Here is an 18,171-nt window from a genome sequence, read left to right as displayed (position 1 = left end):
TTTCATGTTCTGTTTCATGAAAACCTGCTGGTCTTTCTTACCCTTGAATGGATGTTTTACCCAAATATGCTTTTGTAACATCATGGTTGGTTATTTGGAAAATGTTAGTTGCCGAATTATGCAGATCTTTCGAAGGTTAACACAGTAACAACTATCACATTTCTTACTGTCCCCACTGATCTCATCAGTAAATTTTTTTAGGTATTGGGAAGCTTTCAAGCCAATTTAATTTAATGCAGTACATACAGTTTCAAGCCAAATAACAGATTTAATCGGGGTGCCTGGTGGGATCAGTCAGTCGAGCATGTGAGTCTTGACCTCAGTGGCGGGGCAGGGTGGGGTGGGGGAGGCAGGAATGAAGTTTGGGCACCAAGTTGGGTGTAGAGACTACTAATAAATAAAATCTTTAGGGTGCCTAGGTGGCTGAGTCAGTTAAGCATCCACCTCTTGATTTCAGCTCAGGTCATGATTTCATGGTCGTGAAATCAAGCCCTATTTTGGGTTCTGTGCTGGGAGTGGAGCCTACTTAAGATTCTCTCTCTCTCCTGCTACTCCCCTGCTCCTGTCCTCTCTCTCTAAGAAAATAAAACAAAAAATCTTAAAAATTCAGATTTTCTCTTAGAAGCTCTAAATTTATTATTTGTAATGATGAATATGAATTGTTTTGTTGCAGTGACACTTTATTTTTGAGAAAATATGTGCCACGTGTTCAAGCCTGGTAATCATAGTTTGTATCAATCACTCTTTCAGGCAAAAGTGGTATTTGATGAAAAAAAAAGCCGATAGTACAGCTCACAATGCAAACAGTCACACAAGTGTTTTTCCTTAAGACATCCATCATATTTTTTTTTTTTTTTTTTTTTGAGAGAGACAGAGTGTGAGTGGGGGAGGGACAGAGAGGGAGACACAAAATCTGAAGCAGGCTCCAGGCACCGAGCTGTCAGCACAGAGCCTGACAAGGGGCTCAAACTCAGGGACCACGAGATCATGACCTGAACCAAAGTCAGACACTCAACCAACTGAGCCACCCATGTGCCCCTAGACATCCATCATATATACTTCAGTATATGTCAGAAGTGTTTTGTGTATACTCCCCATTTCATTACACAGGACGTGTGTTAAAAGACGTGTGTTCAGGGACTAATATTTAATAAAACAAACTTCTGCTTCATCAACAACGTTCTTGAGTGAAACTGGCTTTTTTTTTCTTTGTTTTTAATTTTACTAGAAGTATATGGCAGTAAAGAATACCATGACCACAAGTATGGTAGATGCCACTGCTGTACTGCTTCTTTTCATGCTAAGATGCTGGCAGTTTTACTCAGTATTACATAATCAGAGCAAATGCCCACACATCAAAAAAGGCAGATAACATTTTGGAATTGTCATGAATATAGTTTTTACCTCGTGGACCCCCTGAAAGAGTCTTAGAGATCCTCAGGAGTTCAGGGACCACATTTGCGAATTGCTTAGATTAATAAAGACCTCTGTGTTCAGATGAGTGACCATAATTTTTTGGCTATTGATGATCTGTGTTCTGTAACATCTCAGTTATTTCTCGAAGATTCCTTTAAAACATGTAAGCTGCTTAATACTGTCAAGAAGCATGGTGTAGTAAAAAGTTGACAAGTCTATGATAAAGAAGTCAGTTCTCAAAAATAAAGTTAATTTTTTTGTAAAGTCCATTCTCTATCTAGGTGAGGCAATAACCAGACATTTGAATTTGGCTAAGTACTTAGGCCCTTTTTATTCTAGAGTGATTGTTAGACTAATTGATTTCCACGTTACCTTCTAATGCTCAGGGTCCAAGATTCTCTTTTAAAGTGATTATCTAGAAATAGTCTTAAAATTAATAGCAATTTAACTAGCTGCCTTCCTGTTATCTTTTAACTTCACCTCTTTTAGTGAAAACCAGATCTTCTTTAGTTTTTTTTTTTAAATATCTAATTAAGACTATTAGGAAGGATGCAAAGAAAAATTATTTTCTCTTTAGAAGATCTTGAGTAACATGAAAAAAAAGATTTGTTAAAGCTGGATATGGGCACAAAAAGCATTCATTATATTGTTTTTTATATTTTTCTGTATGTTTGAAACACTACAAGATAAAAATTTTTAAGAGATCAGGAAATGAAAGGCTTGAAATTGATGAAGATCATGAACATCTAAAGTAATTACCACCAGTTGACACAGCTGTGAATGTAAAAGACTAAAGACATGATTTTCTTGAGTCGGTTCCATCTTACTCCATTTTTTGTTTTGTGTCAGAGCTTGCTAATTCTGGATAGGATAACGAATTTTAAAATGGAGATTAAAATAATTGAGGTATAGTTTCACATATGCAACTAAACAGCTGCGTTACCTTTTCTTATTGTTTCCTAATCTGTAAAATGGCAATAATCATTCCTGTGTTTGAAGAGTCAGATGAGTCTTCTATGAAACTACCTCATAAGCCCTAAAGTTCTGAGCGTATTGCAAGGTGGTATGTTTTTTAAAGAGGAAAAAAAGAATGTGTTTTTGTATGTGATGAAATACAACTACATCTTTAACTTTTTCAGGCTACTCGACCAGATATGATCAGGATCTTGTCAGCAGCTCTTCATGTAGTACTGAGGAGGGATATGTCCCTGAACCGAAGACTTTATGCATGGCTTCTTGGTAGGTGTTTGATGTGTATGGTCTTAGCTTGGGAAAGATACGGGGAAATTTGCCGTACATAAGTATTATCAAGTTTCATGTGTGTCATAAATGAAGAAATTAATAGTTTGCTTAAATAGACAATAAAAATGTAAGTAGGATTAATTGTGTATTATATGAAGAAATTTCAAAATCTTCTTAACATTAGAGGCTATTTTAACCCATTCCTGTTTCCTTTGACAAGATTTTTTTCCTCCTATAAATTAAGGCTGTTATACTGTGAGTATGTAGACAAAGAAGGATAAATAAATAATCAAAATAATAACATAATTTCCAAAACTTTGAAGTCATCAAAGGAATCAGAACTATTACTGCTGACCCACACATGGTACCTTACCAGTCTCACACTCAAGCAGTAAGTTCTTTGTTTTTCCATACTTTGAGTGTTTGGCCCATCCACAACTCCTTACTGCTTAGAGTGAAAAGATAAAATATAACTTATCTTGGATTTTCTGAATCTTCAGTTATTTCACTATTTGTTAGATTGAAAAGGAAAATATTGGATAATGCTGGAAGAATACTATGATACTCGCTTATGTATTGAATTGGTTTCCCTTTATTAAACTATCTAAAATGATCTCTCTTGCTGACATTGATTGGGCTACTAATTGGTAAGTGTTTGGTGTTGTTTTTGAGATATTTGGTGTTTTGGTATTTAATGAACAACAGTTTTGAGAATTCCAGTATAATTTATTTTGCCATTTGTTTCCATGGAGGTTTTGATAACAACGGTGCTATCATAGGACCCAGAAGCACAAGACACAGTAATCCTGAAGAACATGCTACTTACTATTTCACTACCTTTTCAAAAGAATTGTTGGTCCAGGTAATGAATGCTTTCATTTTATTTTTTGGTTACTCCCTGATCACTAGAGTTAACAAGTGTAAGACAAGGTCCTGCCTTAATTGAATTAATTCATCACTGAAGGGTGGAGACAAGACTCACAAACTTCCTAAGAATGATTATAACAAGCAAATGATTACAATACAATGAGTAAGTAATCTTAAGATAGACTCATTTCTGTGTCAGTCCAGAGATTGCTTAATTTGTTCTCATAACTTTATTAATACATAGTTACAGCTTCTTACCTGTCTGCCCTGTGAATTGGAGCTCTTCCAAAAATGGGCTAGGACCTCTGTTGTATCCTCTGAAGCCTTGGGAAAATTTGGGTTGCATGAGGAATCTAAATGTGGTAAAACTGCTATTGTAATGGAAAAATTAAAATGAGCCATACTTTTATATTATTTTTACTTTATATTCAAGATAACTCAAAGAGATTTGTTGGTATCTGAAGCATTTTTAAATGAGTGAAGTTATCAGAATATAGTTTTGAACTACCAACGGGAAGACAATTGTATAATAGCAGATGCTGTCATGATACTGTGCCATAGTTTGAAGCATTGATGATGATGTTAAATAGAAATACTTTTTTCTTTTAGGCAAAAATTCAAATAACCATGAATTTATTTTTCTAGATTTTCTTTAACTTTTCCACTTTTTTTCTAGAGCAAATGTAAGCACTCTTTTTTTCTCTCAAGATGGATGAATAAAACCTTTTTTTCCCCCCTTAGCAGAGGAAAAAAGCTAACTTCAGTGAAAGAGTTTCAGAAAAGCAATAGATGTAAATCTCCATTACATATGGTCGTATTTAAATTTTTTTCTAAAGAAAAAAGTCTTTGAATCTGTTTATTTTAATTAAATGAGTAATGTACTTTTTCTTTTTTAAAGGCAATGGTGGGCATCTTACAAGTGAATGGATTTGGAGAAGAGAGCACTTTAATGCAGGATCTAAAACCTTTTCGTATTTTAATCAGTTTACTTGACAAACCTGAGCTAGGTAATGTATACTGTCGTAGGACATAAGATCACATGTGGTTGTTTTGTACTGTCTCATAATAAAAATAAGATAAAAGTCATTATGTAGAAAAATTGCTATATTTTGAGGTGGACTTCAAATACAGGTTCTCAACAATTTCTTACCTAAAATTTACTCCAGAACATTAAGAAGATACGTATGTATACATCCAACACATATGTTCTCATATTTTACCCTATACTATATATGTAGTAGATAAGTCATTTTAAAGATAATGTCTGAGCTCTTCCTAATCCTGATTAAGTTACTGAAACATTTGTGATCTCTCATGACTGTCCTAGTTCACAAAACTCAAGGACTTGAGCAAAAATATTTGGGTTCTATCCCTCAGCTTGATTCCCTGCATCCCCTTTGTTTTGTGTGTTTTCCCTTTCTTCATTGTGTATTTCTTTTATAGTAGATTTATTGGGAAGTTAGTTATGACACCTGAGACAGAAATTAAGAAAAACCAAAAGTAAGGGTGCCTGGGTTGCTCAGTTGGTTAAGTGTCCAACTTCAGCTCAGGTCATGATCTCACAGCTTGTGAATTAGAGCCCTATGTCAGGCTTTGTGCTGACAGCTCAGAGCCTGGAGCCTGCTTCAGATTCTGTCTTCATCTTTCTGCCCCTCCTCTGCTCACTCTCTGTCTCTGACTCCATCTCTCCTTCTCAGATATAAAAAATAAAACAAAACAAAAAGAAACCCAAAAGTAGCAAATATATATGTCTTCTCACCAACTCTTAAAATAAAAATGAAAAATTTTAAATATAAAAATAACTTGAGTTGTATTAATGGCTTTGAGAATGTGTTTTAGCTATTGTATAATAATAAATAAAGCTCTTCAAAATGTTTTTAAAGAGATGAGTATCTATTGTAGCAAAGTTTGGCTTTGTGGGTTTTTGTATCATTTAAAAAAACAATAGTAGTAATATAGATAGTATTTCTTGAATCCTCATTATATTCTGGGAACTACGCTACCCACCTTGTAAATATTTTTTCCTAACCCCTGTAACAGCCCTGTAACTCTGGTATTATTATCCTCATTCTAGATGAGGACATTAAAACTCAAAGACATTAAATAACTTCCCAAGGTTATTGCTGTTAACGGTCAAACACACTTCCTTTGTTCTGTAATTTTTATTATGTCAACCTATAGTTAAATAACCATTTATTCGGATCAAAATGTGAAGCTCAGTTTAGCATTCAGAAAAATATTTTTCAAATACTTGTTTGAAAGTATCATTTGATCAGGCTAATTTGTAAATAATCATGATTTGTCAGTGCTCATTAATTATTGTCTTTAATATGTATATTAATTTTAGGACCTGTAATTCTGGAAGATGTCCTAATTGAAGTATTTAGAACATTATATTCCCAATGCAAAGCAGAATTGGATCTTCAAATGGAACCACCCTTCAGCAAGGATCATGCTCAGTTAAGCAGGTGGATTACCAAAAAATTAAGCATGATATGAAGATGTCCTCATTCATCATATGAAATTTGTGTTCTGAATGATAAATTTGATTTAAAATATTACCATATTTAGGTAATATGAACTCTCATTACTAACTGCACTGATTTTTTAGGCATTTACAGCCTGACTATATAGTGTAACCAGCACCAGGGTTGGTTCTAACCAGTTAATGTGAAGATACAGATTTCAGGGAATTTATTCACACTGTTCAAACTCAGGAGAGATTAATTGCCACATGTCAGTTAATAATGGAAGTTGTACCTTCTTGCGAACTAGGCCTGGTGGTTTGCATGGGGTTGTGCCTCTTGGTTACTCGACACTCTCAGGAGACCAAATCATAATTCAGAAAAAGACTTAAATGTAGAGTTAAACGAATCAAAGGGCACCAAGTGCTCCTTAAACAATTTCTTTTCAAGTTATCATTATTTCTTCTTTCAGTTTTATATATATCTTTTTTTTTTTTTTTAATGCCTGGGACAAGTCCTGTAATATTAGTATATCCTCTTCTCTAAGTCAGTGGTAGATTCATTCATGTCAACAAGGTCTTACTTTTTCATTTCTTGTCTACTTTTAGCAGCTTACGTGTTTTCCAGTCTCATCTAACATGACAAAGTCACAAGACTACAGTTTCTTTTACGTAATCTGCGTTCCATTTGTCTCTCCTTGGTGAAGCTTTGGATATAACGTGGGCTTTCCTAAAACACAGAACATAGTTTTGTATATTTTAATGCAGTTAAAATTTTAACATTTTAACACAGTTTTTGATTTCTATTAAGTATCCGTGGAATCTTTATTTGAGAAGTTAATATTGACTATCCTGATACTCGATTTCATTCTGTACTCTGCCTGATAATTTATATTGCCCCATCGAATATTCAGTTAGTCATTTGTGCTATGACATGCTAGCTGTATTGATAGTACCACAATATATATAAAAACAACTGTTTTCATTATTAGGAGGGGTGGCAGGAGATAGTAGGTAGGTGGGTTGTTAATAGGCCAGAGGGCTCCCACTAGAAATAAGGTATTATTCCTGATGGAGTTTCAGTAATAATGGCAATTTACAGTATTATTTTGTTGTTTTTCAGCTAAGAACAATAATTTGATTGAAACTCACCAAAATAAACTTAACCTTTCTTAAGCAAATTCTGAATAGCACAGGAAAGCAGACAAAATTCTTTCAAAATCAAGGCTGTCAAAATAAATCACTACTTGGCTTACATGTGCCGGGGAAACAAAAGAATGTAATGCCAGGTTAACAGGCATTCAAAATTCAAAAATAACTTGGTGTTCTTTTGCTGAAGCAGAGCTATTTTTTTCTCATGGAAGGCTGATTTCTGATCATGATCATACATTTGAGTTATGATAACCTGAATTTGGAAAATACACATAAAGTCATAGAGTGGCAGTAGATAAAAATGATTTGTTGCAGTTTTCTGGCTAGCAAGTATTCTAGCAACTACCTGGGAATATGTAAGTAACATTTGCACTCAAATATAATTTTGAAAAAATAAATGTTAACAATTCTTAGTTTTGGTTTGTTTCTTTTTCCTTTTTAGTAAATTAAGGGAAAATAAGAAAACAGCAGAGCTGATTAAAACTGCCAACCTTCTCTTTAATTCCTTTGAGCCTTATTATATGTGGGATTACGTTGCACGTTGGTTTGAAGAATGTTGTAGGTATGTAAAACTGTTTCATTCATTTTATTTTAATAGCATCCAAAGCCAAACTTTTTTTTTAACTTCCTGAGTCTAATGAAAAGAATATTCTTTTATATATTTTACTACTTCTGACAACTATTAATTATTTAGTAGCCTTAATCTGACTATGTCATGTCACTCTAGAATATAGAATCCCTGATCATATAAGCTTAGAATTGAAAAGGAGTTCAGAAAACGAGTTATTTAGTCACCAGCATAGATGAAAGATTTTCCCTCTTCAATCTATAGTAATCCAATTTTTCTTTGTTGTAGAGAAAATACCAAATTTGTGGCTTCTGATTCAGCACACTTCACCAAAATGGTTCCCATTTTTAATAACAAAAACTTCCTTGGTCATTCTTGTGTTTTTTTAAAATCATAGAACCAGCCCATATTGTCACTGGTGAGTGATAAAAACCCTCTACCTCTTACGACATAAAGATTGAAAACCTTAAAATACTGGTGAACCTGAGTAGAATCTCTGTATTCTACACCAGATCCTCTCAGAACCGGATAAACCCCTCAAGCCTTGGGAGCATATAGTCAGAAAGTAAGCAGGGCGCCTGGGTGGCTCAGTTGGTTGAGCGTCTAACTTCAGCTCAGGTCATGATCTCGCAGTTCATGAGTTTGAACCCTGCATCGGCTTCTGTGCTGACAGCTGAGAGCCTGGAGCCTGCTTTGGATTCTGTGTCTTCCTCTTTCTCTGCCCCTCCCTGGCTCACGCTTTGTTTTTTCTCTGTCTCTCAAAAATAAATAAATGTTTAAAAACAATTTAACAGAATGGGAGAAGATATTTGCAAATGACGTATCAGATAAAGGATTAGTATCCAAAACCTATAAAGAACTTACCAGACTCAACACCCAAAAAACAAATAATCCACTGAAGAAATAGGCAAAAGACATGAATAGACACTTCTCCAAGGACACGTGAAAAATGAAAAAATTCTCAACATCACTCATCATTCAGGGAAATACAAATCAAAACCACCATGAGATACCACCTTACACCTGTCAGAATGGCTAATATTGGGGCGCCTGGGTGGCTCGGTCGGTTGAGCGTCCGACTTCGGCTCAGGTCATGATCCTGCAGTCCGTGAGTTCGAGCCCCGCGTCGGGCTCTGTGCTGACCGCTCGGAGCCTGGAGCCTGTTTCAGATTCTGTGTCTCCCTCTCTCTGACCCTCCTCTGTTCATGCTCTGTCTCTCTCTGTCTCAAAAATAAATAAACGTAAAAAAAAAATTTAAAAAAAAGAATGGCTAATATTAACAGCTCAGGCAACAGATGTTGGTGAGGATGCAGTGAAAGAGGATCTCTTTTGCACTGTTGGTGGCAATGCAAGCTGGTGCAGCCACTCTGGAAAACAGTATGGAGGTTCCTCAAAAAACTAAAAACAGAACTACCCTACAACCTGGCAATTGCACTACTAGGCATTTATCCACAGGTACAGGTGTGCTGTTTCAAAGGGACACATGCACCCCTATGTTTACAGCAGCACTATCAACAATAGCCAAAGTATGGAAAGAGCCCAAATGTCCATCGATGGATGAATGGATAAAGAAGATGTGGTATATATATACAATGGAGTATTCCTCAGCAATCAAAAAGAATGAAATCTTGTCATTTGCAATGACGTGGATGGAACTGGAGGGTATTATGCTAAGTGAAATTAGTCAGTCAGAGAAAAACAAAAATCCTATGACTTCACTCATATGAGGACTTTAAGAGACAAAACAGATGAAAATAAGGGAAGGGAAACAAAAATAATACAAAAACAGAAGGGGACAAAACAGAAAAGACTCATAAATATGGAGAACAAACTGAGGGTTACTAGAGGGGTTGTGGGAGGGGGGATGGGCCTAATGGGTAAGGGGCATTAAGGAATCTACTCCTGAAATCATTGTTTCACTATATGCTAACTAATTTGGATGTAAATTTTAAAAAATATAAAAAGAAAAAATTTTTTTAAAAAGTAAGGGTATATGATCTCAGATTTAGAAGTCTTAAAAATATAAAACATTAATCCCTTTAATGATTTAGAAAATTGTTTGCTTACTTATTCAATAGATAATGAGCACCTAGGTATATAGACAGTCCCTGTCTTCAAAGACCTTCTAGCGGGAACAAGTAAAACACGGACATATTATTTCTAGTATTAAAGTTACAGATACCTTCATAGATTACAATGTGGTAGGGTGTTGAGGAATTACGAATGTGTTTTTGCTACATAGCCATGACCTGAGTTTCCACCTTCATTCACACTCATCCACCCTTCTTTACCCATCTGTACTATTCCCTGAACACATATTGACTGAGCCTTTAGTCATGCTGCTGAGCCTTCACTTGTGCTATTTCTTTGAAAATATTCTTCCCCCTAGCCCATCTGGGAGGTCCTATAGAGAGGTGACCCCACCTTTCTGAAGCCTTCCATGACACCTTCAAATCTCCCATCAGAATCAGTTCATCCTACACTGTTACACTTATTTGTCTGTATGCTTATATTTCTTGCTGGTTAGGGACTCTGTCATATTCTTTGTCTTTAGAGTGTAGGGCAACATATGATCGTATAGAACTAATATTTAAAGTGAATGTTGGAGGAATGATCTTTACAACTTAGATCAGAAGAGGCTTCCTAGAGGAGGTAACATTTGATCTCAAACCTTGAAGGATAGATGCATTCTGGATTTGGGAGACTGGGGTTGAGGGAGGACGGCACATCAGGAGTAAAAGTTGGTATAAAGAGACCCTGAGGTTATAAATCGAATCACAAATAATCCACTTTAACTAGGAGATATTATGTGTAGAGGGAGCAGTGGGAAGTCCAAAAAAGATCCACCCAGAACACTTGGAAGTGCAGGATGGGAGTTCCAGGGAGAGTGTAAACCGAGGAATCTTGCTTTGGAAAATTTTCGCTTAGAGGTACAGTAGTGTCCTGTGGGAAAGGAATGTTCACAGGAACATCACTGTGTGTATGCCCCAGTGTTGACTCTCATTAAAAAAGAAAGTGAGGTATGTATGATATGAATATTCATATCACCTAATAGTATACTTGATAAAGTGAATTTTGTCCTTTTAGGAGGACACTGCATGCCAGACTTCAGATTGGGCCTGGAGATAGTAGTGAGTCATCTGAGTTACAGCTGACCAATTTCTGCTTACTGGTGGATTTTTTGTTGGATATAGTTTCTTTGGTAAGACGACCTTGGTAAAAAAAAGTATTGAGGAATGTAATAACATAGTTCAGATATTTTCATGTTGGAGACCTCATCCTTAAATAAATTTCATCTTTAAAGTTAAATTGATTACTTTTCCTTTTGGCATAGCTTTTTTTTTCTTAAACTTTTCCAAATGTTTTTCCTCAGACATATATAATACATATATAAGTTTTATGTGATATGTGGAATATACGTCATAATTGCTTGTTATTGTAGTCTTAAATGTTTAGTGTATAGTGGTCTAATACTGCATTTGTGCTCACTGAAGACTGTTGGAAACCTTTTCTCCTTTTCTCTCCTCAAATCTTTGCTTTCTCATTTTGAAGCCTACTAGAAGTATGAGGGTGTTGTGTCAGGTATGACATTCAGCCTATTTTGTCTTTAACTGGTTGCATTCACATTTTTTGTGTTATTATTTTGGTAAATTAGATAAAACTGGGATTTTATAATATATACCTTGAGGTACATAAATTGAGAATTTGGGAATAGAAATTTTGTAAATCAGTAATAAAATGACCATACCATATTAATTAAGTGCATGATACCTATATAATATTACAGATGAGTAAAATTATTTGTGTTGTATAGATTAAAAATAAATAGGGTTATACATTATATAAATTTTTGTCATTTTGCTTTCATCTTCAGGAGACTTATATTGAAATCCAGACTGAACACTTGCCCCAGTTGCTCCTCAGGATGATTTCTGCCCTGACAAGCCATCTCCAGACATTACACTTGTCTGAACTCACAGATTCACTCAGGCTCTGCTCAAAGATCCTTAGCAAGGTGCAACCTCCACTCTTGTCTGCCAGCACTGGAGGTGTGTTGCAGTTTTCAAGTGGGCAGAACAACTCAGTCAAAGAATGGGAAGACAAAAAGGTAGTGTTTGCTCTTATTTTTGTTACTAGACCAATTACGTTTCTTCAGAGCAGAATAGTTTATACATACTCATTGAAATATTAGCGAATGATGGGGCACCAGGGTGGCTCAGTCTGTTAAGCGGCCAATGCTTGGTTTCGGCTCAGATCATGATCACATCATTCGTGACTTTGAGTCCAACAACACGGAGCCTGCCTGGTATTCTCTCTCTTCCCCTCTCTCTGCCCCTCCTCTGTACCCTCTGTCTCTCAAAATAAATAAAATTTAAAAAAAATTTTTTTTTAAATATTAGTGAATATTTTCTAGACCTAAATGTTGTGGCAGTAGACAGTCTTGTAGGCTTTTGGCAATTTTAACGGTCTTTATCAGCTCTCCACTGGAAGTATAATGCAAGTAGCATATGTAATTTTTAATTTTCCAGTAGCCACATTAAAAAATAGAAACAGGTGAAAATATTTTAATTATATTTTATTTAGCCCAATATAGCTAATAATCATTTTAACCCTATAACCAACACAAAATTGATGTAATATTTAAAGGGTGAGATATTTTACATTCTTTTTTGTACTAAGCCTTCAAAATTCCAGTGTGTATTTTATACTTAACAGCATTGAAAATTAAAATTTTTATCAGAAATACTTGATGTATATTTTTTATAAAGTTTATATTTGAAAAATTAGATTTACGTATCCAAATTGTCCTAAACATATTTAAAAGTTTTATCATAACTAAATTAGGTATTAACTTTCTGAATTTCAATTTAAATTAATTGAAAAAATTTAGTTCATCTGTTCAGATAAGCCATAATACAAGAGCTCAGTAGCCACATGTGACTAGTAGCTATAGCTACCATACTGGACACCAGGTTTATAATCTAAACTTTAGTGGTCCTTTTCATATATACACTAATTTGATGTGCTCTTCTTGAAATCCAGAATCTTTTTTACTCTCCTCAGTCTTCCAGATTTTTAATGCTTTATGATGTTGAATAAAATTACAGTAATTTTAATGTCTGGCCAAGTAGCATACTTAAAATACCTGGGATACACTTATGGAAAAAAGCACCTATATAATCCCATTGAATTTAGCCATTGTGGTACTATGTTAAAACAAGGATTTAAAATTTTCTAGTATTTTGAGTTCATTACCTAAATCCTTGGTTTGTATTGTTGCCCTTACTTTTTTTTTCTAGTTGCTTTTTTTCCCCCCCAGCCAGGCAAAATGTTTTATCATTAGGATAGTCTAATATAACCTTTCCCATCAAGTATTAACCCTAAAACGTTTTTGTTGGACTTTTTAAATATTTTGCTCTTCATGTATGAAATGAATGTGACTGGCCCGTGATCAATTTAAATATATCCCAGGATTATCAGGCATAAACTAAAACCAATCTCTTAACTTTCCTTCCTATCTGCTTGTGTTATTTATATGTGATATATATGATTCTGTTGTAGGAAAATTCATTTTGTTCTGCTAGTTTTCTTTAATATATACTTCTAGGATCTTCGAAATTAAACTAAAATAGTTACTAATTACTTTTTTGTTGTTGTTGAGTGAAATTCATTCAAGTAAAGAAGGACCTTAGCATTCTCTTGATAGCATATTCAAATATGTGAATATTAACTATGTCGAAAACAAGTGGAGGCACTTATTGATGGTTACAGGTTAAGGTAAATAGGAATATCCATTCATATTAAATAAAGGACAAATAATATACTTTTGTTTTTGTTTTTGTTTTGTTTTGAGAGAGAGAGAGAGAGAGAGAGAGAGAGAGCGGGCACAAGTGAGCAAGGGGCACAGAGGGGGAAAGAGAAGCAGAGCTCACCCAGGGCTCGTACTTTTTTTTTTTTTTTTAACGTAATGGTATGTTAACCTGGGAGTATGCTTTTCCCTCTCTCTTTGGTTGTCTTCTATATTCTTGGGCCATATATGTTCTTTCCTATTTTTTACGGAAGCACAATGGTTATTATCTTCACTGAAGTGTCTAAAATTTATCATATTTGAAAGCTGAGGGTATTTTCTTTATTTCTTTTTATTTAAAGTGTAAGTGAAACAATAATTCATTAAAAATGAATCTATTTTTGTCTCCGTGCACTTAGTACACTTTTGTAAGATCAGTGTATTGGATCTCTATACCCCTATGTCCAAAATATGTCATGTCTTTCTCTCTTCAGAAAGACATTTTACTATAAAATAATCTGAAACATAGTTATATGATATAGACCATGCAACTAAATATTATAAATGTATATAAGTTTAACTGAATTTGTAGCTTAAATTCTATTAATAAATGTCCGTTGTTTTACGATCCTTATGTGAAAAAGATCAATACAGAAATAACAATAAGCTAATGACAATTTTATCATTTAAATAGGACTTCTTTTTAAAAATGTATTAGTACAAGGTTTTAGATGGTTGTTAAAGGTTGACAATTCAGTTCAGATACCTGCCTGTAAACTTTGTCATTATAATATGAAAAGTTCTCATAATAGTGATAGGCTATGAAAAAAATATCATGAAGTTTAGAATCACCTAAGCTAAGCTTTCCTAATAACTTTTAACCTTATTTGCTGTATAACCTTAGGCAAATTTTGTTTTTAACTTCCCTGAGCCCTCAGTGTTCTTAGCTTTGAAATAGAGAAAACAGCCTCTCTTTATCCAGCATGCACTCTGCATAGCCAGTGATCCAGTGGTGAAGTTGGCACAGTCCCTGCCTTCCTGACCCGTTTTTGCTAGTTGGGAGATACATATTAAACAAATAATTGCACACTTAATTACAGTCATGATAAATAAATGAAGGAGAATATAGAGTGGTAGGAATGTGGAAAATGCAGTGATGTGACCTAGACTGTGGGCCTAAAAGGCTTTCTTGAGGAAGGGTTGTTTGAGTAAAGCCCTAGAGAAACTGGGGTGGAATGAGGTAGAAAGGAGAGAGCGCTTGGGAGAGGAAGAAACATTCCCCAAGGCTCTTGGGCAGAAAGGAACACTGTGCACACAGTGAGAGAGAGATAAGTCTTCAGGTAGGCAGGGACCAGGTAATGCAGAGCCTTTTCACTCTAGCGGGGCTTTTATTCTTTATCTTAGGAGCAGTGGGAAGACACTGAAGGGTAGAAGCAAGCAACATAATAAGACTTCTATAAGAGATAAATTACTTTGCAGTATGGAGCATGGATCTCAGAAACAAAGTGGATGTGGGGAGACCTGCAGTAGTGCAGGTGAGAGGTGGTGGTAATGTGCTGACAAGATGCGGGAGTGAACACACAGGAATGGATGGATTAGCCAGACATTTAAGAGAAAAATTCAGGGTGCCTGGGTGGCTCAGTTGGTTAAGCAGTTAAGCATCCTACTCTTGATTTCAGCTCAGGTCATGGTCTCACAGTTCGTGAGATCAAGCCCCACATCAGGCTCCTCACTAGGCTTGGAGACTGCTTAAGATTCTTTCTCTGCCCCTCCCTGCTCACTTGTGTGCATGTGCGCTCTCTTTCTCTCTCTCTCAAAATAAATTAAAAAAAAAAATCAGACCTAGTAATAGTTTGATAAGGGTAATAAGTGATCACAAACATTTTTTGAATGTTTATTTACAAACTGGCAGGTACTAGGGACGCCTGGGTGGCTCAGTCGGTTGAGCGGCCGACTTCGGCTCAGGTCATGATCTCACGGTCCGTGAGTTCGAGCCCCGCGTTGGGCTCTGTGCTGACAGCTCAGAGCCTGGAGCCTGTTTCAGATTCTGTGTCTCCCTCTCTCTGACCCTCCCCCATTCATGCTCTGTCTCTCTCTGTCTCAAAAATAAATAAACGTTAAAAAAAAGTCAAACTGGCAGGTACTAAACCACGTGCTTTAGATATACTGTTTTACTTAATTCTCATAGCAACTGTAAAATGTAGGAACTATTGTTATCTCCATTATACTTATCAGGAAACTGAGGTTTTAGAGAGGTTAAATAACTTGCCAAGCTAGTAAGTGGCTGAACCTTAGTTGACTCATGGCCAGTACTCTTAACCACTATTCTGAAGTGGATGTAGGGGAAGTGCCAAGGAAAGATGGAGAAGATCCCAGGGATCACCCCTAGATTTCCGTCTTCTGATTTGATGAATGGTGATGTCATTTACTGAAGCAAGGAACAGTGGGTGAGGCCCAGCTTTGTAGCAGCAGAACAATTAGTTTGTATCTTCTGTAATCTTCAATAATATCCCTTTTTAGTCACTAAAAAGTAATCTCATTCAAGTTCACATTATGCTCTGGCAAAGTCCCCAAGCAATTCATGATATGTACAACTTTTGTTTCCTTAAACTAAACCCAAAAATATGTTTGATGATTGTACTTATCCAGTCTTTGTAGGAAGGGGACGATTAATTCATTCCAGCTCTATTCCAGTACCTGGTCCATTTTTGTTTATATTATAACTTATTGTCTTCTCCCTTAGATTACAAACTATCTTTTTGTTCCTGGTATACAATACAGTGTCTGCTATGTAACATAGGTTCAGTAACTGTTAAAAGAATGTAAGATTAATGGTAACCATTTAAATAGCATTTTACACATTTCACATAGAAATTTCACATTCATGATTATTGAACAGATGACCTATTCGAATTTATTTCTAGTTTTTAAAATGTCTCATTCCTTGCCTCATTTAGACATTAGGAAAGTGATTTCGTGAAGCAGATTGAATAAATTGTCAGTTGTTTGAAAATAGGGATATAGATGTTAGAGATTTGTGCTATATGCATATTTTGCCTTCAAAAACCAAATCTTTGCATACCGCAAATAATTCTTAATGAATGAGTTTATTTTTAATGTTTTAATTTTATTTTTGAGAGAGAGAGCACAAGCTGGGGAGGGTCAGAGAGAGAGGGAGACAGAGGATCTGAAGCAGGCTCTGCACTGTCAGCGCAGATGAGGGGCCCAAACTCATGAACCATGAGATAGTGACCTCAGCTGAAGGCAGATGCTTAACTGACTGAGCCACACTGGTGCCCCGAGTTTATTTTAATATATTCATTAGAACTGTACCAGTATTCCCTATTGATTATCATAGAAATATGAATCAGTTGTAGAAACTGCTCTAAGATTCAGCTGAACGTGTAGATTAAGTTTTGAATCATGTAATCTAAACTGACTTCTCTCAATGTGGCCATTTCTAATTTTTGATTTCTAATATATGCATTTAATCACTTAGCCTTTGCTGTTTTTAATCACTACCAGGTATCATCAGTGTCTCTTGAAAATCCTACTGAAGTATTTGAAGATGGAGAAAACCCACCAAGCAGTCGATCATCAGAGAGTGGATTTACTGAGTTTATACAGTATCAAGCAGACCGAAGTGATGATATCGACAGAGACCTGAGTGAGGGGCAGGGGACAGCTGCCATTCCCATTGGTAGCACATCCTCTGAGACCGAAACGGCCTCCACCGTAGGATCTGAAGAAACTATCATCCAGGCCCCTTCCATAGTCACCCAGGGGACAGCACCCCGAAGTGGGAAGACAGCCCAAAAAACTGCAATGCAATGTTGCTTGGAGTATGTCCAGCAGTTTCTCACTAGGCTTATCAACCTCTACGTCATTCAGGGCAACTCTTTTTCTCAGGCTTTGGCTACAGAGCATTCAGGGGATCTCAGTAGAGAGCAAGAAGAGACTTCAAAATGGGATAGGGATTCCCATGGAGATGTAAAGGAGAGAAACATAAGTAAACAGAAAACTTCAAAAGAATACCTTTCCGCCTTCCTTTCTGCCTGCCAGCTCTTCCTGGAGTGCTCCAGTTTCCCAGTTTACATTGCTGAGGGGAACCATACTTCAGACCTACATTCTGAGAAGTCTGAGACTGGTAAGGTCATCTTGGTTTTATTTATATTTGAATCTTTTTTATAGCATGCTTTTTATTTACTTTTCTTTTTTAAAGCACTCAGAATTAAAACTAAGATTTTTTTTAGCCAGTTAATTTTTTAAAGTGTTACTTTAATTTGTAGATTTTTAAAAATTATTTATTATTTTGAGAGAGCGCAAAAGTAGGGGAGGGACAGAGAGAGAGAGAGAATCCCAGGCAGGCTCTGCATGATAGGTGCAGTGCCCAATGCAGGGCTTGAACTCACGAACTCTGAGATCATGACCTAAGCTGAATTCAGATGCTTGACTTGACTGTACCACCCCTAATTTTTTTAGGCACCCCTAGTATTTTTAATGAAATATTGTCTTTATGGGGAGATAATACATGTTGGCATATTGGAAAATTTTGTGATTTTGATGTCTTTCACAGTGTACTTACAAGTGAGTTGAAGGTAAGAAGGAAATTAACTTCTTTCTCTGGAGAAAAGTAAAATATCATTTAGATCCATTGGTTTCCTTTATTAAGAC

The 18,171-nt window shown here is 35.7% G+C and overlaps 1 protein-coding gene across 13 annotated transcripts in view; it reads left to right on the top strand.

The window, feature by feature from the left end:
• DOP1A (DOP1 leucine zipper like protein A) overlaps positions 1 to 18,171 on the top strand; it is a 109,928-nt gene that overhangs the window by 51,922 nt on the left and 39,835 nt on the right. For 8 of the 13 annotated variants that reach the window (XR_008298492.1, XM_053222520.1, XM_053222516.1 and 5 more), the window contains 9 exons: positions 2,556 to 2,655; positions 3,411 to 3,520; positions 4,424 to 4,532; positions 5,873 to 5,993; positions 7,584 to 7,703; positions 10,797 to 10,911; positions 11,262 to 11,291; positions 11,584 to 11,817; positions 17,023 to 17,644. Coding sequence is in view for 12 of the 13 variants with exons in the window: in XM_053222520.1 (XP_053078495.1) it covers positions 2,556 to 2,655; positions 3,411 to 3,520; positions 4,424 to 4,532; positions 5,873 to 5,993; positions 7,584 to 7,703; positions 10,797 to 10,911; positions 11,262 to 11,291; positions 11,584 to 11,817; positions 17,023 to 17,644 (1,561 nt within the window). In the remaining variant the exon portion in view is untranslated. The remainder of the gene's footprint in view (positions 1 to 2,555; positions 2,656 to 3,410; positions 3,521 to 4,423; positions 4,533 to 5,872; positions 5,994 to 7,583; positions 7,704 to 10,796; positions 10,912 to 11,261; positions 11,292 to 11,583; positions 11,818 to 17,022; positions 17,645 to 18,171) is intronic. The other 5 variants (XM_053222517.1, XM_053222514.1, XM_053222523.1 and 2 more) reach the window with 2 other exon arrangements.

The sequence above is a fragment of the Acinonyx jubatus genome, chromosome B2 (assembly GCF_027475565.1).
Source record: "Acinonyx jubatus isolate Ajub_Pintada_27869175 chromosome B2, VMU_Ajub_asm_v1.0, whole genome shotgun sequence".
Taxonomy (NCBI): domain Eukaryota; kingdom Metazoa; phylum Chordata; class Mammalia; order Carnivora; family Felidae; genus Acinonyx; species Acinonyx jubatus.
This window is presented reverse-complemented; position numbering and strand designations above follow the sequence as displayed.